Source organism: Coptis chinensis, chromosome 4, assembly GCF_015680905.1.
Source record: "Coptis chinensis isolate HL-2020 chromosome 4, ASM1568090v1, whole genome shotgun sequence".
Taxonomy (NCBI): Eukaryota; Viridiplantae; Streptophyta; class Magnoliopsida; order Ranunculales; family Ranunculaceae; genus Coptis; species Coptis chinensis.
Genome location: NC_141459.1, coordinates 10,320,872 through 10,345,893, shown reverse-complemented (window position 1 = coordinate 10,345,893; position 25,022 = coordinate 10,320,872). Strand labels below are relative to the sequence as shown.

Genomic DNA, 25,022 nt, shown 5'->3' with positions numbered 1-25,022 from the left:
CTTCTCCATTTTACATGTGTCATGCTATGTATTACAACTACATAGTTTGATGTTTCCTTTTAAACTTGGTGTTTTTGTGTTTGGAATCATGTATTCATAATGCAGACATAGCTAAATCCATTTGTTAGAAACTTGGAATTTAGGAAGTAACTGGCTGATAAGCAGGTATTCAACATGAACATACATATGATACTAGCATTTAAGAACAAGCCAACCATCACATGCTTGAGACCATTGACAATGAAAAATGATTTTGTTACAAGTGAAGTCCCAAAATAAATTTTGGTGTTCATTAATGGTCTCATTGAGGCTTTTCAAGATACGTATACATAAGAATTTATAAAATGCCATTATCTGTAGCAAATCTTAACAAAATTTGGTTCAATAGATACACATGATTCATAAGAAATTTTACATAAAATGTGCAGATAGAGGACCCTACAGCCACGACCCGAATAACTACGATACTAGCTAGCTAACAACGAGACCAAAATAACTATGAGGTAACAGTGCAACATTCATGTTGCATTAAGATTTCGGCACCCAACATGGTTTGTCAGACAAAATTTTGTATGCCTTGGACGTCCGATCGCGATGCATAGCTTCCTTTTCTACTGCATGTGGCATTTGTCCCTTGGCTGCCAAAGTTTCCATGAAGAGACACATGTAGAGTGCGCAATCAGCCCTGCCACATAAAAAATTAAGAATAGTTATTGCAACATTCATACTACTCCAAGGCACAAGTAGCTTTTCTCTTACGACTCTACATCAAAATTTAACAATAGAAGTTATAAGCCAAGTAATTCATTAGTCACTTACGACTCTAGATCTTGTTGTGTGCAAATTGCAGACTTTATCGTTGGCTTAGGGTTTATTAATTTTAAGCATTCCATACGCCTTTTGTCATTCATCGCTTGCGTCACACAGATTTGCTGCAATATAAGTGAAATCAATCATTTAGATACTAGATAACACAATTCAACTTTACATTTCAAAATTTAAGGTCAACTCACCAATTGTTCTGCATCTTGTAAGCAAATGTCTTCTTTGTTTCTTGGAAATATTGAATTGTAGTGAGCCCATTTGTCTGAGATTATGTTATAAACGAGTAGAGTCCAATGATTTTCCACTTTGTCGTTCTTGTATTTTCCATGAATCATGGGGAAAAAGCATAAGATGATGTCGTCGCCCAAAAACTCTATCTCGAAAATCAAGTGTGATTCCACACTTGCAGTGAGATTATCTCTTACATAGGTCTTGAATACAAATGAAAATATGAAGTTAGACGCACTCCTTGTAAAATAATGTTTGGAGAGAATAAAGGATAGTACAAGTTCAAACTTTACCCAAAGACAAGAATCGAAGAAAAATATCTTTTTTTCAGCTCCCTTGACATTTCTTTGCAAATATCGACCATACCAATTAATGATTTGCAGAGAAAAACTAAGAATCATTAACATCTAATTATCATATTAATCTCATTAATTTGATGCCACTGTAACAGTGCAACAACCATATTGCCATGTGAGGTAGCAGAGAAACATTCATGTTGCATTGGGATATCCAATGCAAAACAAAACTTATCTACATGTTTGCTATTGAGCCTAATCAAATTCTAGCTAGTAGTGAGGCTATAATTGTTATCCTTACCTGACTATCTACGAATTTCCCCAACATGAGGTCCATAACCATCGTTGCACTGAGTGTTAACTCTTTCCACTCATCTTCCCATGTTGTAGTACTGCAAAATAAACAAAAAGGAAAGAAAAAACAATTTATTAAGTGTCGCACGCACCAGTATAACACATCAACAAAAGCAGTAGTTTTTAAGCTTTGTTACTTACTCTGGTTTTGCATTCTTGAAAAACTGTTTAACCATCTTCTTTTTTTTTCTTCTCCAAATAAGGCCATGCCATGCTTGTAGTGACATCAGACATTTTTAATGACACTGGGTCCACTATTGGAGTAGGCCAGTCATCCACAATTATAGGTTTGGCATCCACTTCTATTTTCTCTGCCTTTCTCCTCTTTTTGGGGCTATTGTTATCACCGCCCTCAGGTTTTTTTCTCCTTTCTTGTTTCCAACATTGTTATCTTATTTACCCTTTTGACCAATGAACCTATTTCTTCATTCTTTTTTGTTTCTAGCCCTCTTTTGCTAATCTCATTTTCTTCTTCAGTTTGCATGACACTATCATCGTACTGCATAATTATCTCTAATTGCTTCTCATTATCTATAAAAGTATCACTGAACAACTCGCTCTTCTCCTCTTTCAACCTCGTATTCTCCTTATCCAAAACTTGAACCTCTTTCTTGAGATTTTCGATATCTTCCTTGTCCTTCTTCTGATTATATTTCAATTCATCAATTAACCTTTTTAGATTTTCATTTTCAATTAGCATGGCTTCTTTGTTTGAAACAACTTCTCTTTCAACTTTGAAGTTGAGATCTAACAATTTTTCCTCCTTGTTTGATTTAGTGCCCAATTCGACTAATACCTGAAGATAGTGCACAAAAAACACAGTTAAGATTCAAAACTAACATGCAATCTCATTAATTTGATGTCAATGTAATAGTGCAACATCCATGTTGCAGTAGTAACTCACAGTCGCGACATCCATGTTGCAGTCTATGTTGCAGTGGAATTGGACAGTGCAACATCCATGTTGCAGTGGAATTGGACACTGCAACATCCATGTTGATGTAGTAACTCATAGTGCAACATCTATGTTGTAGTAACTCACATGCAGTACTAGTGGAATTAGACAAAATCAAGAGACTTACATTTTCAGGACCCATATCCTTTAGAGGACACTTCTCTATTGCTTCTCGGAGTACGTCCAAGCTCCACTTACAAACTTTAGGCTCGGCAGATTCAAATCCATTTATTGGTGTGATTATCTTTATATGCTCACACAACCAATATTGCAATTTGAAAAAAAAATATTAGCAAAAGGAATTGTATTAGAAATAGAATTCATTTGCAAAACAAAACTAAACCTCCCAAAAGTGCAACCACACAACCAAAAACCGTCGAAAGCTTGTTCCTTTTACGTCTTATCTGATCCATCAACTCTGCATGGATTACTTTCAGCCACGAGATTCTTCTCATCCCATTCAAATCTTCAATATGTGGAACAAACGACCAATTGATTCTTGTTGGGTTCGGGAAGAAGATTGTCGTAGTCAAGTATAGGGACATCAACCTCACAAAATCGTCTTCCATCCCAATATTCTTTACAACACTTGTAATCTCATTTTTTACTCCTAACGATTTGATTTTGTCCTTTCCTCCAAAGTAAGTCTTCATAAACTCCGACTTGTTACTCTTTCCTACACTTTTTGGATACAACACCACAGTTTCCCCTTTCAAAGGCAACCCAAAAATCAATGTAACGTCTTTCGGAGTAAATCTAACAATCTTACCCCCAACACGAAACTCATCATCTACTCCCGAGTATGTCTCCAAACCTGAACAAACATCAATGTTTTCTTTTATTGTAGTCTTAACATTCAACCTATTATCAATAAAGACACTAAAAAGACTTGCAAATGGTGTATCCATCATTTTTTCCTTATGCACTTCTATTATGTCGCCTCTAATCAAATCCACAATCTCAACCATTGACTTCAAACTTGACCTATAACTCAACAACTCAATTTTCACCAAATTTTGTTTATCATTCTCCTCTATCTTTTCTTTGCCTTTTGTTTTTGGGTTTACACTTGTTGATGTAGTTGTATCCTTACTTCGTTTGGGAAGGCTCAGTTTAGATTTAGATTTTCCAACAACATTGACCTTCCCTTGTAGCATAAACTGAAAGAAAATTAAAGATTTAGTAGCTTATTTCAACAAATTTCCATTGCAACATTCATGTTGCATTGCTTTTTTTACTGTAACATAGATGTTTCAGTGGAAAATATGCCTCAAAACTCAAACAAACATCACCAATTTAAACCTCAAACAACACTCATGTTGTATTAGACCCAAATACTCATGTTGAAGTGGGATTGACACTGCAACATCTATGTTGCATTGGGATTTAACAGTGCAACATCCATATTGCAGTGGTGAGTGATAGTGCAAATCAACCATAGTATATTAGATGCAACACTCATGTTACTCATGTTGTAGTGAATACATTCAACACGTTTTAACTAATTTATTCCAATTTTTCATAAAATGAAAATCCTAGTATATCAAAATGGTGAAACTATCAATGAAATTTGGGTTCTAACCTTTTTGCCGTATGGTTGTCTTTTTTTTTTGGAGTAGATTTTGTGTTTGTTTGCACATGATCATTTGAATCGTTACTTTTTTCTTCATTACGGTTATTCATTTTGAAATTTGGGTTTAATTTAAGGGAACTAGGGTTTTTTGTTTGCAATCTAATTGGTATTGGCGTATTTCTTTCTTTTTTTTTTTTTTTTTATCTATTTGTCTAATTTTGATTTCTGTTTAAGGGACAAATTTGTAATATTACAAACAAATGGACCGGGTGAGCTTTTGACATAATCAGAAAAGTGTCTTTTTTTCGTAATTAAATTGGAACATTGGGCTTCAGGCCCATTCTCTGTTGTTTCAATTAAGTTTTAAAAACCCATTTTTTTATTTGGGGAGGGATCCCGTTTTAATTTAGAAGTGTGATTTTCGTTTTTAATAGGAGAAGGATTCTCGTTTTAATTAGAAGTGCTAGATTTTTCTATTTCAATAGGGGATGAATTCCCATTATAATAGGAGAAAGATTCTCGTTTTAATTAGAAGTGCTAGATTTTTCTATTTCAATGGGGGATGAATTCCCATTATAATAGGAGAAAGATTCCCATTTTAATTAGAAGGCTATAATTTCTCTTTTCAATAGGAGAGTAATTCTCATTTTAATAGGAGTTGATGATGTGGAATATTAAGAGAGTTAGAAAAATGTCTGGCTCCTAAAAGGACATTAAATAAGTACCAAACTAAGTACCAAATCTAAAACAACCCACAACTTCACCTATAAAATGATTTAAAACCTAATTTTTTGTGGATATGATCTACTAACCACAAATAATATCTCTACAAAAATTCAATTTGTCTGACAATTTTTAACATTGGCAAAAGATGATTGCAAAAACTAGATATTTCTAGATCGTTAGATATTTTTTCAAAAGTGGACAACAATATTTATCTAAGTTAGAGGATATCAAACGAGTTGAATTTTTGTAGAGATGTTCTTTATGGTTAGTAGATCATATGTACAAAAGATTAGGTTTTAAATCATTTTGCAGGTGAAGTTGTGGGTTGTTATAGATTTTGTACTTATTTAAGGTCCTTTTAGGAGCCGGGCTGTGTATATACAGAGCCGATATCAGAAGTACATACTTATTTTATGTTAAAAGTAAGTACGTAAGTAAAACTCTACCTAGATAATGAATTCAAACGTAATTTTTTGTGGATATGATATATTCACCATAAAGATTATCTCCATAAAATTTTAGCTCATTTGGAAACATTTAACCTAGATAAAATATGATTGCAAAACCTCGACATTTCTGAACCGTTAGATTTCTTCTTAAAGATGAGATCAATTTTTATTTAGGTTTGAGGTTTCCAAATGAGCTGAAATTTTGTGGAGACGATCTTTATGGTAAATATGTTATATCTACAAAAAAAATGATATTTGAATTCATTTTCTAAGTGAAGTTTTACTTACGTACTTATTTTAACTTAAAATAAGTATGTACTTCTAAGATCGGCCCTGTACTCCTTAGATATATATTATAGCTATATCCTCTAGGCTCTATTTTTTTTAGCCTTCCCAAAACTCCAATATTTGCAAAACACTTTGTGCTAATTCTAAAAAGTTCGATATCTTTATATCTACTATCTATATACTAAAGCAGATATCTCTAAAAGAGATTTTTCTCTCTCATATGTGGCACTCTAATATGAGAGATAACCTTTCACTACACCATAACAGGCTATTTGCAACGGCAAAAAAGCATTGCTAATAATTTTCGCAACGCTTTTTAAGCGTTGCAAATATGGCGTCGGTAAAGTGTTGAAAATATTTGCAACGCTTAAAAAGCGTTGCAAACAGAAATTTCCAACGCTTATTATAACTATTTCGTACACATATTTAAAACCTTTGCAACGGTTTTTTATTTCACAAACGCTTTTTAAGCGTTGGTAATTTGTTAAAATTTTTACCAACGGTTTGTAACCGTTGCAAAGTTGTTAGTTAATTTTAAAAAAAAATTAAAATTCATTTCCCCGAGGTTATCCCACCCAGGCGGTAGCATTGAACTACCATCCAAGGACCCCTCGAAATAAGGCTTAATCGAAGCATAATCCGCTCACGATTTGGCATAAGGCCAGCCCCGGATGAAAATAAGGCAGACTTGAAATGCCCGTCCGCCCGGTGATGGCGGATACCCATCTTCGGTCGAATCAAGGGACGGATAATATATTATGAGAGATAGGTCGCCAAGGGAGACAAAATGAAATATCTATCCGATGGATTATCGGCGAGGAAGGGAATGAAAGGAAGCGTGGAAATGCTTGCCCGAGGATGAAAGCCCGTGAAGGGAGGTTCCGGTAGTCGTTCTAAGTGGTAATCGACCGATCCTGCTTTTGATCCGTTTGGTCGAAATGAGCATCTAAAGATTAGCAAAGCCCGATGTTTATTATCAATACAATAATTTATTGGCCGACCCCTATCGTTTCCCCTCGGCATTGATTTCCTCCAATGGATAACGCATGATCTCCTATGGATAGGTTTTCCTTCGCTTAGGCTCCCTCTCCATCCGTGATTGGAAGATGAGTTAGGAGAAGCCCTTTAATCACCTTTATAAATAAGTACCAAACGAGTTGGCCTATTCTTTCCTGCTGTTGAAGAACCCTTTATTATATTAAAGGGCTCATGATCGGCCGGATCTGAGACATCCAATGCCGGATAGCTTTCATCGGCGTTTATTTGACCATCAATTCCCTCTAGTTAACCCTATCTGCCTTTCCTCCTGATGCCATCCACCTCTGTCTAGGAGATCTTCACTGGTCGAGCTACTTATCCTAGTTTATAGGTGCATCTTGAAGCAAGATGAGCCGTAATTCATACCTCTCTTCTTCCCCCATCTGCTATGCTTGAACTTCGGATAATTGGGAGGTGGTACCGGGGCATCGATAATGAACTTCCCTCCTTGAATCAAATATCTTCCTCTTCTCATTTCGACCGGAGGCAGGAATGTGGGTTGTTTATGGGCCCCTATCTCCCGGGTGAGCTTGACTTCCTGTCCTTGTTTGATCCGAGAGGCAACAAGCAAGGGATGAGCTTCAACGCCAGCGAAAGCTGTTGCTTCTTTCTTGGGTTGCTTGCATTGGTTCTGGAACTGGACAGCCTCATTCTCGCCGATGCTTTGAATAAGCGTAGCTTCATTACCCGAACAATAATAGGATCTGGGCCTAATACCTTGCTATTGTTCGGCCTGAAACAACTGTATGTAGTAGAGATAGAGGTACTTTTTTCGAAAGGCTATCAACGTATACGTATATACATATAGTGAGTGTGCGTGCAGGGTGTAGGTGTACCACTTACGAGAAAGAACCCCAAGTCTTTCAAGTAGTTAACCAAACACAAGTAAGTAGTTCGTCAGTCCTTCCTCCGACGCCTCCCGTTCATTCTTCTGCATTTCATCATGTTTGTTGTGTTGTTCGGTTCATAGGTCCTAAGTCTTTCTCCCCCCTCTCCTTAAGTTAAGAAAAAGAAGAGCTGGATTGAACGAACATTGTAAGAACCACCAACCACGTCTATTTTTATCTTTTGAACAAAGAGGCAAACGCCTGAATAATCCTAATTTTTTATTCTTTTTTTTTTCTTCGGGATGCCCTGTTTTAGCAACAGGAAGTGACCTTGCCTTGCTTGAAGGGTATCTGAGTCTCCCTCGTCAGGATGCGGGCTGGGTGGAATTTGTTCGAGATAGACTCGCAACAAGTCCACCGGAGGAATTGAATGCTAGAATCCACTCATTTCTCAATATTGAATTATGTGGAAAAACTAAGGAAAAGATTTATGGAATCTTTCGTTCCATTTATTATACTTAGGGGGATCTCGCGCCGGTACCTCCAACCGTCATCAATTCCAGTGTAAAGTATCTCTTATTGACATATATGGGATTCCTTTCCTCCATATTCATTTTCTGCTTATTGCGGGATTCCATCCATTTTCATTTTCCGGATACACAGGCACAAGCAAAGATAGCCTAAGCCAGGAGCACTTACTCAAGACAGTTAATAAGACTTTCTGACAGCTTCATTCCCTATCTTCAATCCAGCAATTCACTAAACATTACAGATAGAGATATAGAAAGTGTCAAGTCAAGCATCAAGCTAACAGGGGGAAATTTCCTTAGGACAATCCAACAAAACCAGTTACATTGACATTCTCTTTCCTTAAATTGCATTTTACACCTTCTAACAGACACGAAACAGATGAAAATTCGTTTTTATTAGAAGTTGGACCAATAATACATATTTAGGGCTCCCCGGAAGAAGAATAGCCCCGCTCTCTAGCCGACTGATCCCGTTGATCATATAATTGGGAGGGAACGCGTCACATTAGAGGTGAACGATCAGAGGTGTCCTCTAATCACCACGATGAGGCTGGTCCCTCTTTTCGTAGACTCAGCTATTCATATTCATGCTGAAATTCATGCCGGGCTCTTTCTTTCACTGCTAACCCTATTCTTGAAGGTATTATAGGCAGTAGCCCGGGCATTCCGTACATCGCTGCCGTCCTTCGTGACTGCAGGAAGTCGATGGTTGGATACACCAAGACCGGGGCCCCCAAAGCTAATGGTCTCCAACTCCGTCCTAGGCCTCCTTCTAGTCCGACTTCCTAGGTGGTAGCATGTCATGCTCAGCTAAATCCGCTCACACACAGCAACTCCTGCAGCAGCAGCCAAAGCAAGAGGGTAGGGGTACGTTCACAATTCAGCTACTAAAATGTACTCTTTAATGCTCCCTGTCTTTGTTGTTTAGCCGGCCGATCCATAGCTTGGCTTGCCGTCGAAACAAGCAGCACGGGGATGGCGCATATACCTTTCCTTTTCTGTTCATCGATCCTGTTTTTTTCCTCCGTTTCATCAACCTTTCCATTGATTTATCAAATTGAAAAGCCTTTATTCCCAAAAAGCCACCCCCAACAGTATATCCTGTTGATTCGGTTGAGGCAGAACAACAAAAAAGAGTTGCATCCGTTAAAGACCCATCACCAGCAGCGAGACTAGTGCCAGGATCCTTGCCTGTTCCAGCATCCCTTAGCGTTGATCCAGCAGCGGCTTCCTTAACAACAAGACGAAGTAGGGCTTTCCACTCACGCTCAGTCGCTAGTACGGAGACTGCACCGCAAGGGCAGAGAAGTAGTTTACTTGTGAAAACTTCACTCGTCTTACCCTTGAAAACTATAGACTGCTTTCTTAGCCAATAACTCTATGTCTGAGAAGTAGTGCTATGAGGAGGCTCTTTCGTGGGGCTATGACATGGAAATCTCAGCATGCTGCTCTTTATCCTCAATGATCAACTGTTTTCAGTGATTATTTTACGAAATTACTTGACCTTGCATAATCATAAGAGGTATCCTTTGAGTTGGGGACTGAACGCTCTCGAGCAAAGAATGAAGCTAAAAGAGCTGCTCGTGAAGCTAAAGAATCCCCGGCTTTACCTCAGCCACATAAGCGTAAAGTTAATCTTCGCAAATCAGGTTTGCCTTTATTTTTAACTAGTATTATTTTCTTTATTTTCAATATTATGGTTGGAATGCTAATTAATGTATAGCTTGAAAGAAGTTTACTTGTGTACATTGAGAAAAGGAGAGTAGAAATATAGGTGTTATACTTTTTTTTTGGTGAAAAGTAGTAAATGAATTGTTGGGAAATAGTGTGTATGATTAAATGTTGAGAATAGTTATTTACCTGCTATGGGACTGCGATAATACGAGTCCCCTTGTATTTGAATGTGTTTTGGAAATAGAGATCCTACCACGCTTCTGACATTTCCCCCTCTTCCTTGAGAATAAGCTAGGCTTAGTTGTACAACATTTGACATACAATTTTCTGTGACGAGAATGAGATTATAGGTCATAATTCCTAGTGCAAGAAATTTGGTCAGCATTAGTAGGTGTCTACTTGTAACCCTTGTGTGGTTCATGAATGAACCTTTATTTGTATCCATGACATAATCTTGACTTCTTTCTTTCACTTGCAGTCAAAATTGGGCGGCCTGGCTACCGGGTAACTAAACAATTTGATCCAGAGACAAAGCAGCGGTCTCTTCTCTTCCAGGTGTTTATCTTTTTTCTTTAATTATTTAGGTCTTCAGAACTCTTATGTTGATATCTTTTATTTGATTAGTAGGGTTTACTATTATTATTATAGATTGTTGTTTACCTTTTTCATTTTCTTGTTTTAAACTCTTTGCATTTAGCTGTTGCTTGCCTCTGTTACTAGTTGGTTGTATAAGGTTAGTAGGAAACTAACTTGCTGTTACCTTGAGTTATGTGCAGATTGAGTATCCTGAAATTGAAGATCTTACAAAGCCAAGACACAGATTTATGTCATCTTATGAGCAGGTATATGCTATACCTTTTTTTTTTTAAGTAAAAAAATAAAAATTATGATATCAGTCCTTGTTGTTCTCTTTTATTTCCTTTTCCCTTTGGTCCTTTTTGTCTACTTTTAATTGACGGCGCATTGCTGTTCTGACCATTCTTGCATGTGTGCTAAGCACCTTACTGGAAGTACTGTCACAATTTGAATCTAACAAACTTGTGTTTTTTTCTCTTTGGTGCCAGAGGATTGAATCATGTGATAAAAGGTATCAGTATCTTCTGTTTGCAGCAGATCCGTATGAGATAATTGCTTTTAAGGTATGTTGATGCTGCAGTATTTTTGTCTTTCAGATTTCGTTGTTTGATATTTATTGTTGTGTTCTATTTTTACCTTTTGTTTCTTCACGAGCAGCTTCCTAGCATAGAGATTGACAAGTCATCATCGAAGTTGTTCACTCATTGGGATCCAGATTCGAAGATGTTCACGGTTTGTCTTGGAATTTCTTTATGTTTTACCTGTATGACTTCTAAATGAATTTACATTGATAAAAATCTAATGTCCATGTGTGATGAATGTGCAGTTGCAGTTGTACTTCAAGGTTAAGCCACCAGAGGCACAACCTGCTCCAGTTGCGATTGGAACAGAAGCTCCTGGTGTTTTCTCAAAGCCACTGCCACCACCTCCTCCTCCAAATCCTACTAGAGGCCCACCACCTGGATCTGTGCCACCGCCTCCTATGCATACAGGAAATGGGCCTAGACCTATGCCACCTGGTGGAAGTCTTCCAGTCCCACCTCCACCTCCAGTTGGGAGTGGTACAATGGCAAATTTCACTCCAGGTACTCAAGTTAGGCCACCGCCAATGATGCCACAAGGTTTCCCAGGGCAACAAATTCCAGGTCAAGGAGTTCGTCTGCCCCCCCAAACATGGGACAACAACTACTGAGCTGAGATAGCCTGTTTAACAATGTTTGAAGATTCATGGCTTGTTTACATTACATAGTCTCGCCGGAGTTATGAAGCCTGAAGACTTGGGGCCTATGCACTGTACTGTACTGTACTCAATCATAACACTATTTTGAACCAATGGTTTAAAAGTACTTTTGAGTTCAGTTTTCTGCCTTGTTGAATGAACTGAATTTTCACTTGATTGTTACTAATTTTGCACTCGTTGGCATCTGTCTTATGTGTACCAATTACTGCATCTTTGGTACCTTATAAGATGTAGCATTGGTTCAGGGTGCAAGTTGCAAGTTGCCGACCCTGTCAACAACAATGCTTGGGCCTTTGCCACAAACTTTGTACCCGGCAAGTAAATGAACTGACTGATTGAATGTGACTCATCAACATCTGTTTTTCTTGTTTGGTTTTTCTTATAGAGGCTTCCGGTTTCTTTTCCTTCCCAACATGTTTACTCGGGGGAAACTTTTGACTACATATGTCTTCGGCAAATGTGAAATTATGTAATGTGATTTATCTCAATTGTTTGTTTCAAATGTTTGGTTGGTTCGAGATCATTACTACTCACGTTGTCGAGTTTCTGTCGTCAAGTATAATTACATCCTAATTACTAATTTTTTTTATTTCGGATTGATATATCTCTGCCGTATTTCATATGTAACCTGATCGAGCTCTTTGAGAAGGCCTGAGAAATAATGTTCACCATAAAGACGTGTAGGTTCTGTATAAACTCAAAAACGGAGAGAACATCTATCTCCATAAACCGTCTGTTCCAAGCATATAAAGCTCTTGTTAGAACATAGCACCATAAGAAGTCTAATTACAGAAATATGGCCAGTACTTAACTTCCTTACAAGGAGGTTTAACCCGATTCTTCGGACATTTATAAAAGAATGTTGGGTACGTACTGGACACTTGAGGACCAGAGGATTTTTACAAAGTAAGAAACATATTATGAGCAACAATTTTCTCGACATGGACGAGAGAAACAAAATGATGTAATTTCCTTTTTTGGTTGGGCGGGATCATTCTATCAATTCCAATTTTGTGGTTAGCTGGCTGGACATAGTTGCTCAATCTGCTGCGCATGAGTTCTTTGATTCTGTATGTATGTTGTGGCTTTCTGCTGAGTCCTTCTGCTATAAATTTACGTGCAGCATCCACCACTAGGAGGTGCCTGGTATTCTTGTTTCTGTTTCAGAATGTTCCTCTTCATGAGGATAGATCCCTCTTCCAGTAGACTAGGAACCTCCAGTATCTGTGTGAGTACAAAGTATGTCAGTGAAGCAGTACAAACTACATCAGTCTGCAATATATAATCACCCTATGAACCCAAGGGCCTCTATATAAAAAGGTAGTCTCCATGATATAGATAGAAAAGAAAAGGGGGGGACAAGCTCGCAAAACAAAGATCAGACTTTACTGTGGCAAATGCAGGGATGTTTGGTGTAAGAGTTGGTGTTTGCTGATAAGTAAATAGGGGCTTGCAACAATGAGTTGAACATATATCTCAACTTTTATCATTTTACCCCTTGAAAGATAAGTCGATCACGTGGAGTTATTATAAGTCTACAGAGGAATGTAAGTTTTTGCAAAGGATTTGCAATAAGTAACACAAAAAGATAATATATCATCGAAGATGAAACATCGGAGCAAAAGAAGTTGTTTGAAAGTAAATTATATGCGTCCAATTGAACAACAGATCAAGATGTGTGCAATGTGAAAAGATAAGACACTACTAATGTCTTCAAAGACACTATGTAATCCTAACTTTTAATTTCCGGGCGACTCCATTATAGTCATGAGAAGATGGTGAGACTAAATACGATGAAGATATCATTAAGATCATAGCATGTGGGCAGTCGAAACCATCCTAATGTTTTTGTACGCTTCAAACAATCTCGTAGTATTTCTGTAGTCATGACAAATTGAATGTGAACTACATATGAGATAGAAGGAACACAGATGTTAGCTTCAAAAGAAATTAGAAACCATAAACGTTATCCTTGGCTGATAGCATGTCAAATTTGATTAAATCGAATTCAATTAATGAATAACTGCGTCAGTGCAACTCTTTAAAGTGGTAGCTCAGTTCACAAAGGACTGGCCAACTACTAAACTCTACACAAACCTGGAGTGATTTCAACAGTATTTTGTATAACAAAGATAACAGGGGTATTTGACTTCTCTTCATCGGAAAAATGAAGAATTGTACTTGCAATAAATGATTTTGTATGACTTCCAAAATTATTTTCATTTCAAAATAACAAATTCTTAGACACCCACGTAAATAATATACTATAAAATATATTAAAGCATACAATGGGCTTGCTTAGAGAATCTGACTTGTATCCAATGTGACAGACTCTCCACCAGCCAATTCTCTTCAACTCCCTCCACTAATGTTATAAGTAATCTACATTTCCACGGATATCCCAAGATGTCTAGATTTCCATGGATAATTACAGTTTGTTTCTTTCCCTACATCACATATTATCTCTACCTATATATACATCCTCATAACACTCTTCTTCAGTCCAACAGCAATTCAAATCTTTAGTTCACCTTAATCTTTCTTGTAGTCTTATACCTACACTTTTCAATGTCTGCTTCTACAATGGCTCTCTCTTCTCCCTCTCTAGCAGGGAAGTCACTGAAGCTCACTCCATCAACCTCAGAGCTCCTTGGTGAAGGGAGAGTCACCATGCGAAAAACTGTAGGCAAGTCCAAGTCCGTATCATCATCTAGCCCATGGTATGGTCCCGACCGCGTCAAGTATTTGGGACCTTTCTCTGGCGAGTCTCCATCATATCTCACTGGAGAATTCCCAGGTGACTATGGCTGGGACACTGCCGGACTCTCAGCAGACCCAGAGACATTCGCAAAGAACTGTGAACTCGAGGTTATTCACTCTAGGTGGACGATGCTTGGAGCTCTTGGGTGCGTCTTCCCTGAGCTTCTTTCACGTAATGGAGTCAAGTTTGGTGAGGCAGTTTGGTTCAAGGCCGGTGCGCAAATATTTAGTGAGGGTGGATTGGACTACTTGGGCAACCCAAGCTTGGTCCATGCGCAGAGCATTTTAGCAATTTGGGCAACCCAAGTTATATTGATGGGTGCTGTTGAGGGATACCGTGTTGCTGGTGGACCATTGGGCGAGGTGGTTGATCCACTATACCCTGGTGGGAGCTTCGACCCACTTGGACTTGCTGATGATCCGGAGGCATTCTCTGAACTCAAGGTGAAGGAACTTAAGAATGGAAGATTGGCTATGCTCTCCATGTTCGGATTCTTTGTTCAGGCTATTGTGACTGGCAAGGGCCCAATCGAGAACCTGGCCGGTCACCTCGCCGACCCTGTTAACAACAATGCTTGGGCCTTTGCCACAAACTTTGTACCCGGCAAGTAAATGAGCTGAGTGATTGAATCTGGCTCACCTCAACAGCTTGACATCTATCTTTCTTGTTCTTTCTTGTTTTTGTTTTTGTTTTTCTGAGATTCCGGGTTTCTTTTCCTGCCTAACAAATTTACCAGGAATTATTTGTGTACATACGTTGCTCGGCAAGTGTAAATTGTTGCAATGTGATGTATGAATGTATCTTTTATTGTTTTTACTGTTTGATATATTTGGCTGGTTCATAAAAATATTCCTTCTCAGTGCATCATATATGCAGGTTCTCACATAAGTTTAAAATTTTGCAGTTGATATTCGAGGAACAAAGATGGCTTTGACAATGAATTACTTAATAATGATTTTTAGTGTTCCAGATTAACAGATATCTTAAGTTTTTATCGACAGCCTAACCGAGCTCATTGTGAAGGTCTAATGATAAGAGTGACACAGATTGCCTGGAGAAGTTTTACTCACCAATAACAAGCTGTATCTTCAACTACTGAATAAAGACAAACAGGTTCAGTTTAGAACTGAAGACAGATAACTTAATGAATTTTCAGGTCCGAGTATATAAAACTCTTGTAGACCATGTTTACTTTTTTAGTTACAGAAACATTCTGAGTACATAAAATCCAAATGGGCCCTTTCACACAACTTCTCCAATGTGTAAAACAAAGGATTTTACAAAATGATCAATATTAGGAGAAACAATTTTCCCTTAAAATGCACCAAGTGTTATTTTTCCTTTTCGTTGAAGGGGGGGGGGACCATAAGTTTCTGGCTTGACATAGTTGCTGAACCTGCTGTCTGAGTTCTTTAATTCTATATGTATATTGTTTGTGCTGAGGCCTTACGCTACATATTTTTAAGAGCAACATCCACCACTAGGGGGTGCATGGTATTCACGTTTCTCTTCCAGTATGTTCCTCTTCATAAGATTATAATCCTCATTCAAAAGATTTGGAACCTCCAGTATCTGTGTACATACCGTGCCATGTTAGTGAGCCAGTATAAAGCAAACCACATCAGTCTGCAGATAAATTATCACCCCACGAAGGCCAAAGACATCACATATGAAGTTAACCACCAAGATCTAGCTAGAAAAAACAAAGTGGAGGGGACAAATGCAGATGTGTTTTCTTGGGTACTTATGAATCGATTTGGGTGGATGTTTATGTGTTGTACCAGTTTTTATCAAACTCTTCCCAATCAACACGATGCGGGCGGATTTAGTGCCACATCGTAACTTTGTGACTGACATTGGAGCTAGTAGACTTCTCAAGGGATGTTATTGACTCAAGGACACCCATGAAGATTCACTAGGTCTACATAATTTGACAATTCGCAGTAGGTAGTTAAAGTAATGAATATGATCAGAGACTGGTTTTCAACAGGCATCACACACACGTAATTTGCCTAGGTGGCCATAGCTGTAGGAGTGACTGGGACCACCTACTCAACATGAGCAAAGTTTAAGCAACTTGATCTTTTTTGTTGAAACCTCACTTGTCCAAGCAAATACCATTACTCGATCATTTCTACCCCAGGACTTGCTACTCATTTTGATTCAGTTTTCTGATTTATATTCGGAAAAAATAAAATAAAAAATAAACAAAAAAATAATATCCGATTTTTCCAGTTCAAGAAGAATGTGTTATTATGGGTTGTTAAAATATTTGAACGCCTATATGCTACTGCTCTTGTCAAAATTAGGGCTGGCAATGGGTTGGGTAAGAACCGATACCCGATCCGGCCCGAATCAATAAAAGCGGGTCTGAGACTAGTAGTTAGCATATTGGACCGGTTCTGGGTCTTGAAAATCAGAACCAAATTCTTATTGGATTAAGTATGTACCGAACCGTTATGGGCCTGATCCGATTAAAATTTTTAGTCTTATTCTTCCTAATTTTCCTCCACCATATATTTCTATTACCTTATACAACATTGCAATATTTAAAGTTCCAAAATAAGATATGCAAAATACAAATGTAATATTACGATATGTTTTTTACATAATAAAAAGATGGTTTTTATCTAAAGGAAAATCCTCCTTTATAAATTTGGATTTCAAATCATTCATTATGCCTTTTGGATTTGTGTACCTTGTTTTTGTGTTTAGAAAAAAAAAAATATTTAATATTTATATAACGAAAATTAGGATCCAATTCTAAAAAACTCGGTTCACCGGGTTGAAATTGAGCTTATTGGTTCGGAACGGATCGGATCCGGAATCAAAAAAAAGTTTTCGGTTCGGTTCTGGTTCTCTAACTCAAATATCCTTTCGGTTCGGGTCCGGTTCTGGGTCTGTATTGTTGAAAACGGGTCGGTTTTGGATTTGCATATATCCGGACCGATCCAACCCATTGCCAGCCCTACTCAAAATTAGATATCCGAAAAGTCTGTCACATTATATACTTAAAATAGCACTGAAAATAAGAAATCTGTATTTACCATTTTGTCAAGAAAAGAATTAGGCATTGAACAAACTTTAATGAATAAAATCGTTTTTTTTTGGGGTTGAACTTATCAATAAAATACAAGAATAAAAAGATAAATTTACAGCTTTACTCGACAATATGGCAATCACATATTCCTGTAATGTTCTTTATTTTTGTTGCCTTTTTTCCTGTTTAATACTGACCCAGAGACAATGCTCTTTGTTCCTGGATTGTTCTGTTAAAGAAACTGTTAGTGTCCTATTTTAGCATGCACCCTGAGGACAAGTGGCATCTTGACATACTCTAGAGTTGAACGGCATAAAGCCATTCTTTGGTCCAACGACACTGCTCTACACAATTGATTTATCCAATTTCTTCTTTTCACGAGTCTGAATATGATATGTGCTTAAGTTGTAGACCAACCATATCATATTGTGTAGATTTATATCCTCATGACCGATTCTTGTAATTTATGTTCAATACGATATATATACATGGTGGAAAAACAAAAAAAACAACAATATATAGATATTAAATAAAAGCAAAGATGACAACTTTGTAATATTAACATGTATCATTATTAACATAACCAGTAGGGAACAGTATTGTATATGCAATAAAGGACTCGAGATCTCTACAACCGGGTACAGAGATCATCTCTGTAACCGTGTTATCTCGCCATTGATTCAAATCCGAGATGTGTGTGTGTGCGTCGAGATACGAGATGTGTGTGTGTGTGGTACAGAGATTGATCTCTGTACCCGGTTATAGAGGAACCGGACTCTGCAATAAATTAGTAAAGTACGTTAAAAGTACTATACTACATTTGAAAAGAGGTGTGCGGTTTTGCAGAATGCGTACCTTTGATGCAAGCTCTTCAAAGCACTGCTGCACATTTTCTCGGGTTTTAGCTACTTTCTAGAAATAAACATCCACACTCTTTTGCAAGAGCAATACCCTCTTCCCTTGTTACAGCCCTTTCACTATCCTGAAAAGCATCATGTCTCAGTAAGAAGAGGGCCGCATTCTTTTCTACCACTAACATAACCAAGTGACGAATAAAACTCTACAGAAAACACCTATGTTATATACCATCTCTAGAAATAGTTGAACTTGATTCTCTCACAAGCACGCAAGGAGTAAAGAAGTGTTTTTTTCAGCTGGAGATTGGAGTAAGAGCAAATTGCAAAACTACAAAGAAGCTTTCAAACCTCTAAAGTGTTTATTTTTAAAATATTTTGTTGAACATTACTGAACATATTAAAGGATTGCATTAATGTTGAAATCCAAATTCTGTTAATGAGAATAATCTCAAAGATTAGCAGAGATCGGTGTTTAAAGTATGATCTATGTATGAATTAATTACGTGGGAACTTCATTTGGTGCAGACCAGTATCAGCATCATTATGAGTAAAACTTCTTCTCATAAGCTGCTTAATGGATAGAAAGCTAAGAGATAGATAAGAGTAACTGGTCTTATAAACTTTATTGCCGACAAGCATCTTGATACAATCAGGGTTAGTTGAATAGAGCTCCACTTCCCTTGCCCAAATATCTGATAAGTTGGTAAATGTTTCTCGCCTTGTGACATCATAAACTGAAAGGAGAAAGAAGCTGAATCACTACCACACATACAAATTAGGAAATCCTATCTGAACCAGAAATGTTAAACATACGTATGGTAGAGACTAGCACGCATGGGGGGAGGTAGAGCAAGGGGGAGCGAAGTGGATACGGAAAGGATATGTACTGTGATATACAGCAGGAGACTTCTAATGTTTTCTTAAAAAGTGGCATGGTTATTCAACATTCTGGGGAACGGTGTAACATTTACAGAATATTAACAGCTTATACTTTCCAATAGTGCAGAATTAAATATAGAGGTTTACCAGACTGAAAGTAAGATGGATTCTTTATGTTATCAGTTAGTTTGAAAGGTTCAAACTTCAAACTACAGAAACTTGGGTCTAGAGAAACTAGAGAAACTTGGTTTGCATAATTGTGCTGCCACACACGCAAAAATGCAAAGAAGAGGTATTCGTACTGCATCAGTGTGTTGTATGTGCTTCCCAAGGATACAGATGAATTGATGCACCTACTTTGGGCTTGTGATTTGCACGGAGTTTGTGGGCTTGGCTTGCTACAAGGTTTGGGTTCAGAGACACTTTTCTGTCCATTCGAGAAGCTGTTTCTATGGCTAAAGGATGTAGTACGACCATTCGACATATGTGGGGTGCAGCTGTTGTAGGGGGTATGGTTAGTCTGTGGCTTCATAGAAACAAAGTTTACTTTGATAATACAAAGGTTGATCTGAATTTTTGCAAGAAATTTGTGAGTTCACAAGTTTGTGCAGCACACCTCTCGGGGGGTCATAACTACAACAGTGAAAGGGAGAAGATGGTCATGAATGGTTGGGGAGCAAACTTGAGGTTAGGAAGAGCACCTCAAATCAAGGAATGCCAATGGCTACTGCCACCAGAACCTCATATCAAGATCAACACTGATGGCTCCTCTTTAGGAAACCCAGGTAACTCAGGTTGGGGATCTGTTTTTCAAGACCATTTGGGAAGAATTGTTTTAACCTTGAGCAAAGGATTGGGTTTGTCTACCAGCTATTGGGCAGAATGTTGTGCAATATTGGAAAGCATGGAGATGGCTGTTACTAGAGATTGGAAGCAAGTTTGGGTGGAAACAGACTCGAAGGCAGCTATTGGCTTTTGTATAAAACAAAGTGCCATGGCAGCTGAGGAAGAGGTGGGAACTCTGTAAGTGAAAACTGGATTTCTGTTTGATATCCCACACTTGGAGGGAAGCAAACTTTGCTGCTGACATAGCTGCAAAACATGGCACCAGTCCTAGTATGGGTACGATGGAGGTGTATGTGGGAAGACCTCCTTGGCTATATAAGTTGGAAAACCCGGACTCTGTTTACTTTAGTTTTGTTAAGTTCAGTACTGGAACCTATGATGTGTTAAGCATTGGCAGACAATGGCTAGAACAAGGAGAGGTGGAGGTATGTTCCATCCTTCCTTTTATATTCATGTAATCTACATTCTAATATAATATAATACAGCTTACCTAGCAAAAAAAAAAAAAAAGTCGTCTCAAACTATAATTTACAAGGTCACTAAAGTCTATGTATGAAGAATGCTTACTCTTACTATCCAAAATAAAACTGTCATCCGCTGATGTTTCAATAGCTTTTCGTATCGAAATGAATAAGAAAAATCAATCAAAGAAGAAAAGCAAAAGAGAAGGATGAATAAGAAGAAGAAGAATACAAAGAAAAAGGAAGAACACTGAAACTTCAAACATCAATCAAAGACAAGGAATACAAGAGAGGGTGGTTTATTCTCCCTTTCCAAGCATTCAGACAATTTTGATATATCTATCAAACCACAGAACAGAACAAAGGAATAAAAGGAGCCAAGATTACTTACAGCTTCCAAAGTCTCAGAGGAAAATTTCCAGAAAGAAAATTGTATGGGCATACATAAGAGACCATGCAAAAAGTACTTTGAAATTGAGATTTACAATGAATTATCTAATTGTGTGTTTCTTTAATAGGTACTTGTTGTTGAAAATATATTTTCTATAAGAAAAATTATTTGGGAAAGCAAGAGTTGCAATCAACAATATAATAGTGTTTAGATAATGAGAAATAATGCTGGAAACAAATTTCTTCAAAAGATAGCATTTCTGTTCTTTTCCTTTCTTTTTCCTTTAACCCCCAAAAAAAAAAAACACACCGGGGGACATTTACTTGTGCGGAAAGTTCCCTATCAGTCAAACACACCATAAAGCTAAGCACCGCCGTGCGGAAATTCAAGAGATTTTCTTTCTGACCCAACTATTTTTCAACCATTGTTGTCTTCAACAACAGTAAAACTCACCATAAAAGAGTTGGTAGAGAGAGAGAGAGAGGAATTTCTCCAAAAATATTGACAGAGAGTTTTGGCTTGCAACATTGCGTGTATCTCAATAATGGGTAATTGTTTCCAGAAACACACTTGAGCATGAGTACTGACCTAAAATGAGCTAAAGGATGGCTAGAAGCCTCCATATGAATAACATGTATAATGCATCAGAGCTAAGTCAAAACAAAAAGGATGTGTGAAGTAACAGAAAGACTGAAAAACAAAATGTCTTTTAGTGTCTCTGTTCAACGATCCAGGTTATACATACTGTAATGCGTTCCGGTATCTGTTAAATATCATATAACGGTTACGGTATCAAATCCGCTGCTTAACTTCAGAAGCAAAATTTGAGACATAGCTATGTTGCAAGACCTATGTGTTCAATAACCTACTTGCTGCCAAACCCAATTAAAAAAAAGCATATGAGATATGACTTCACAATACATAAAACTACATACCAAGAATGATCCCCTGTGCACCTCTATAGTAAGAGCTTGTTAAAGTTCTAAATCTTTCCTGTCCAGCTGCAAAAGAAATCAAGGTTCAGTGGATCAATAAAATATGTCAGTGCAGGATTAATTTTGAAATATTCTTCACACTTTAAGGAAAAAGGAAGTAATACGAAAGTCCTAAAAACACATAAAATTCAGTAGGAAAAAAAGAAAAATACATAACGCCAATAATCATTATGAAAAAATATACTATGTTTTACACAGAGAAGACAACATCATCATCATCATCATCATCTACCAACACCTTATCCTAAGATCTCTACTTCTCTTCAACCATGCAAACCTATCTAGTATCCACCTACCAAGAAAGACAATATTCACCACTATCCATCAGCTGAAAGCAACTCAATGAATGGAAGCGGGAAGTCCAGCATTCATCAAGTCCCTTCACATTCTGGCAGCTACAGCGTCCATAAGGACCCCATCCTCAAGGAAGACTCCATGCATCAAACACAGTCCACCTCTCCTTCCACTTATTCCACCCAGTCAGAATAATTGTTTCAGTCACTGAACCACTCTGTTCCCAACATTGAGCTGGCACCTTAAGAGGCCTTCCGTCCAATGAAGTTCGGAATCAATGCTTATGCTAGGAACTATAAATAAAAGACAAGCAAGGTGAGGGAGAGGGGGGATAAACTCCATTGATAGTTAATCCAGTAAGTGCTAATTTTATTTTATGTTCTAGGATCTATTTGTTTTGTTGCTTTAGGAATGTGCTTCATTCATAGTTATCAGAACACATTCCAAAAGCTATTATTTCAGGTTTTTGGAAGGAAAAAACTAGTGGATGTTTAGGCATGAAAAAATAGACCTACATCACATCATCCTCGATTTCAAATAATTCCTTTCTGAATGGGCGGTTGGAAATTCAGCACTTAGGCAGCTCAAAGTAGAAGATTTTATGTGGAAGTGGGATTCTAATATTCTATGGTATGGTTTTATACGGGAGCAAGATGTAGAACAGAAAATGATGAATGGGCTAAGGAATATCAGCCTAGTCGGGATTTCTTAGTGGTTATGCAGAGGGCTATTTCCTTCTTTTAAAACAGCCTTGCACGATAGACCCCCAAGTTATCTAAAAACAGACCAAAAGGAAGGATCCGAAACTCCTGAACTAAACAAAGAAACAAAACCCCCTTACTTGAGATGATCAGTTGAGCATTGACCTCACATCTTTATAATGTCTTCTGTTCTCACTTTCTGTCCAGAAAAAAACACCCTAAAGGACTTCAAAGTGTTGAGGTACCTCCAGCTCGAGCTCTCATTCAAGGAATGCACTCTTTGAAAACTAATGGAGTAGTATGTTCTTCCAATAGAACCAGGAGATACCCACTATATATAACCCATAAATACACAAACGAATACGAAATGCGCCACAGTAAAAGATAGTGAGGAGAGTATGGTTTACTGACTCACCATCAAGCACAAAATAGACAAATATTTACTTTCATTTCCTAAAACCCCTATTAACAAGATTTTGTGGTTAAAATCCTTGCCAAGGCTGCCAGCCACATGTATGATTCTCTACTTACTGAAACAGTAATGAAATTGATGCAAACAATAGATAATGGATTTATATATGTATTTCTAGTAATCATATGATAGTTGACCATTGCCACAACTTACCAGTGTCCCAAATTGTAAGCTTCAATTTCTTCTCAACAACAGTGAGCAGTTTAATCTTGAAATCCACACCTGGACATGGTTGATAAAAATGTAAGAAATCAGTATATGATGCAATAAGAAAAATGAAAGCCCTGTGTTTCAATACAGCATAGGAAAGCAATCACATTTTAATCCATGGAAGCAGCTAACGAATCTTATTGAAACTGCATACAAACCAACTATATGACAGATTTTCAAAGGAGTTTTCTGTGTGTACTGTGTATCCAGATGAAAAATGATCACACTAAGGGTTCACTAAGAATAACCTTAGCACTATAACAGGTGCGCTTCCAGGTCAAAATGGCTTTGGGCACCCTTCAAGGCCTCAACAGAAAATAACAAGGTGTCAAATAATGATAAACTACTTCTCTTTACATACATTGACATCCTCAACTCCATTAGGCACTAAAGCACAATGAACGTATAGGACTTGTTTCGAAAGCAGAGGAACAATTTTGTTGGATAGATTTTGGACCTATTTGCAAAGAAGCAGGGTTGTTAAGCATTTGTTTTGGCTCAAGTTTTTCCTTGATCATTTGAATTCTTTCATGGTTAAATATAGATAACAAGAGGACATTATGTATTATTTAAGATAGATAAAACTTAAATCATGTCCCTAAAACATTAATGCAGTATCCAAAAATAATCGCAAAGTCGTTTGTGGCTTAACAACTTGTATTAATCATCAAAAAGATACAAGAACCAACCTTGAACTCTTCTCTTTTTAACCATTTTCCACTAGACTAGTAAATTTTCAGTACAAACTTTGAAGTTATTAGAATCACAACAAAAAAAAAAAAAAAAAAAAAAATACCAATTGTAGGGGAGAGATTATCATCAACAGAGTTAGAAATGAAACTGAGAAGAAGACTACTCTTCCCAACACTAGAATCACCAATCAACAACATCTTGAACGAGTAATCATAGTTGTTCCCATGTCCCGAACCCATAATTCTTTCTTTCTCTTTTCTTCTACGTTAGTTCCAATGTAAAAAGTGTATATATAACCATTACTCCCCACTAAAAAAAGAGGTAAAGCAAAGAACACAACTCTAATCAATCATAAAGCAAGGACAGGTCAGAAACCGAGAATTGAGATTCCACCAGGGAGGTCAAAACCTGTAGGGAGTTGGAGTGAACAATTTGCTTATGAAGTTGGCATAATTTGCCGCAAGTATGCACCTCTAGCAGTTCAGAACTGGAGAAAGGTGAAGAAGGAGTTCAAGTCAAAAGTTAATACGATGCAAGAACATATAATGGTAATAAAATATCATTACTAATTATATTGTTTATTTATTTATTTTTTTTAACATTGTATTGCATGCATAACTTGTTTGCAGAATAGCTTTGACATTGATATCCATCTGCCGCATGTAGAAACGGCTATTAATAAGTATCTAGGACAGTGCCTCAAAGAGTACAGGTGCAGGCTGCACAAATATTATAAGGGTCTCCCAAATGCCATAGACGGAAGCCTCGCGCAAGGGGATTGGGAATTGCTTTGTGATTGGTTTGAAACAGAAAAATTTAAAGTAATTTATATGATTTTTTATA

The 25,022-nt window shown here is 37.4% G+C and overlaps 4 protein-coding genes across 13 annotated transcripts; 2 read left to right on the top strand and 2 right to left on the bottom strand.

Annotated features, from left to right (window-relative positions):
- Nucleotides 1–328: 328 nt before the first annotated feature.
- On the bottom strand, nt 329–1,737 carry LOC147501794 (uncharacterized). The gene is made up of 4 exons (XM_086603831.1): nt 1,651–1,737; nt 1,014–1,256; nt 820–932; nt 329–685 (listed from the first exon to the last, which is right to left on the bottom strand). The coding sequence occupies exons 1-4, from the start codon at nt 1,690–1,692 to the stop codon at nt 529–531; spliced, it is 555 nt and encodes a 184-aa protein (XP_086459957.1). The 5' UTR covers nt 1,693–1,737; the 3' UTR covers nt 329–528.
- Nucleotides 1,738–7,417: 5,680 nt separating this feature from the next.
- LOC147501793 (uncharacterized) lies at nt 7,418–12,081 on the top strand. The gene is made up of 6 exons (XM_086606779.1): nt 7,418–8,956; nt 10,242–10,318; nt 10,540–10,605; nt 10,828–10,902; nt 10,997–11,071; nt 11,166–12,081. Exons 1-6 carry the CDS (start codon nt 8,887–8,889, stop codon nt 11,529–11,531), a joined length of 729 nt encoding a protein of 242 aa, XP_086462905.1. The 5' UTR covers nt 7,418–8,886; the 3' UTR covers nt 11,532–12,081.
- Nucleotides 12,082–12,243: 162 nt separating this feature from the next.
- Nucleotides 12,244–24,788, bottom strand: LOC147501791 (ras-related protein RABC1-like). 10 transcript variants are annotated; one of them, XM_086606781.1, is made up of 6 exons: nt 24,588–24,788; nt 24,283–24,488; nt 23,430–23,498; nt 21,750–21,815; nt 18,236–18,971; nt 12,244–12,803 (listed from the first exon to the last, which is right to left on the bottom strand). In XM_086606781.1, exons 2-5 carry the CDS (start codon nt 24,416–24,418, stop codon nt 18,733–18,735), a joined length of 510 nt encoding a protein of 169 aa, XP_086462907.1. In that variant the 5' UTR covers nt 24,419–24,488; nt 24,588–24,788; the 3' UTR covers nt 12,244–12,803; nt 18,236–18,732. The 10 variants fall into 10 exon arrangements, with proteins under 10 accessions (XP_086462907.1, XP_086462906.1, XP_086462909.1 ...); XM_086606780.1 differs by having other exon boundaries at nt 18,236–18,362; nt 18,467–18,971; nt 24,283–24,718; XM_086606783.1 differs by having other exon boundaries at nt 18,236–18,362; nt 18,741–18,971; nt 24,283–24,718.
- Nucleotides 13,699–15,090, top strand: LOC147501792 (chlorophyll a-b binding protein, chloroplastic-like). The gene has a single exon (XM_086606778.1). The coding sequence runs from the start codon at nt 14,148–14,150 to the stop codon at nt 14,949–14,951; it is 804 nt and encodes a 267-aa protein (XP_086462904.1). The 5' UTR covers nt 13,699–14,147; the 3' UTR covers nt 14,952–15,090.
- Nucleotides 24,789–25,022: the final 234 nt, after the last annotated feature.

Coding starts and splice junctions, on each gene's coding strand:
- LOC147501793 (XM_086606779.1), top strand. CDS start 8,887: ATGTCATGCTCAGCTAAATCCGCTCACACACAGCAACTCCTGCAGCAG. Junction 10,903..10,996: donor ATGAGATAATTGCTTTTAAG/GTATGTTGATGC, acceptor CTTCACGAGCAG/CTTCCTAGCATAGAGATTGA. Junction 11,072..11,165: donor CAGATTCGAAGATGTTCACG/GTTTGTCTTGGA, acceptor ATGAATGTGCAG/TTGCAGTTGTACTTCAAGGT.
- LOC147501794 (XM_086603831.1), bottom strand. CDS start 1,692: ATGGTTATGGACCTCATGTTGGGGAAATTCGTAGATAGTCAG. Junction 1,257..1,650: donor GGAAATTCGTAGATAGTCAG/GTAAGGATAACA, acceptor TTTGTATTCAAG/ACCTATGTAAGAGATAATCT. Junction 933..1,013: donor TACAAGATGCAGAACAATTG/GTGAGTTGACCT, acceptor CTTATATTGCAG/CAAATCTGTGTGACGCAAGC.
- LOC147501791 (XM_086606781.1), bottom strand. CDS start 24,418: ATGGGTTCGGGACATGGGAACAACTATGATTACTCGTTCAAGATGTTG. Junction 23,499..24,282: donor TAATCTCTCCCCTACAATTG/GTATTTTTTTTT, acceptor AACCATGTCCAG/GTGTGGATTTCAAGATTAAA. Junction 21,816..23,429: donor GCTTACAATTTGGGACACTG/GTAAGTTGTGGC, acceptor TTTCTTTTGCAG/CTGGACAGGAAAGATTTAGA.
- LOC147501792 (XM_086606778.1), top strand. CDS start 14,148: ATGTCTGCTTCTACAATGGCTCTCTCTTCTCCCTCTCTAGCAGGGAAG.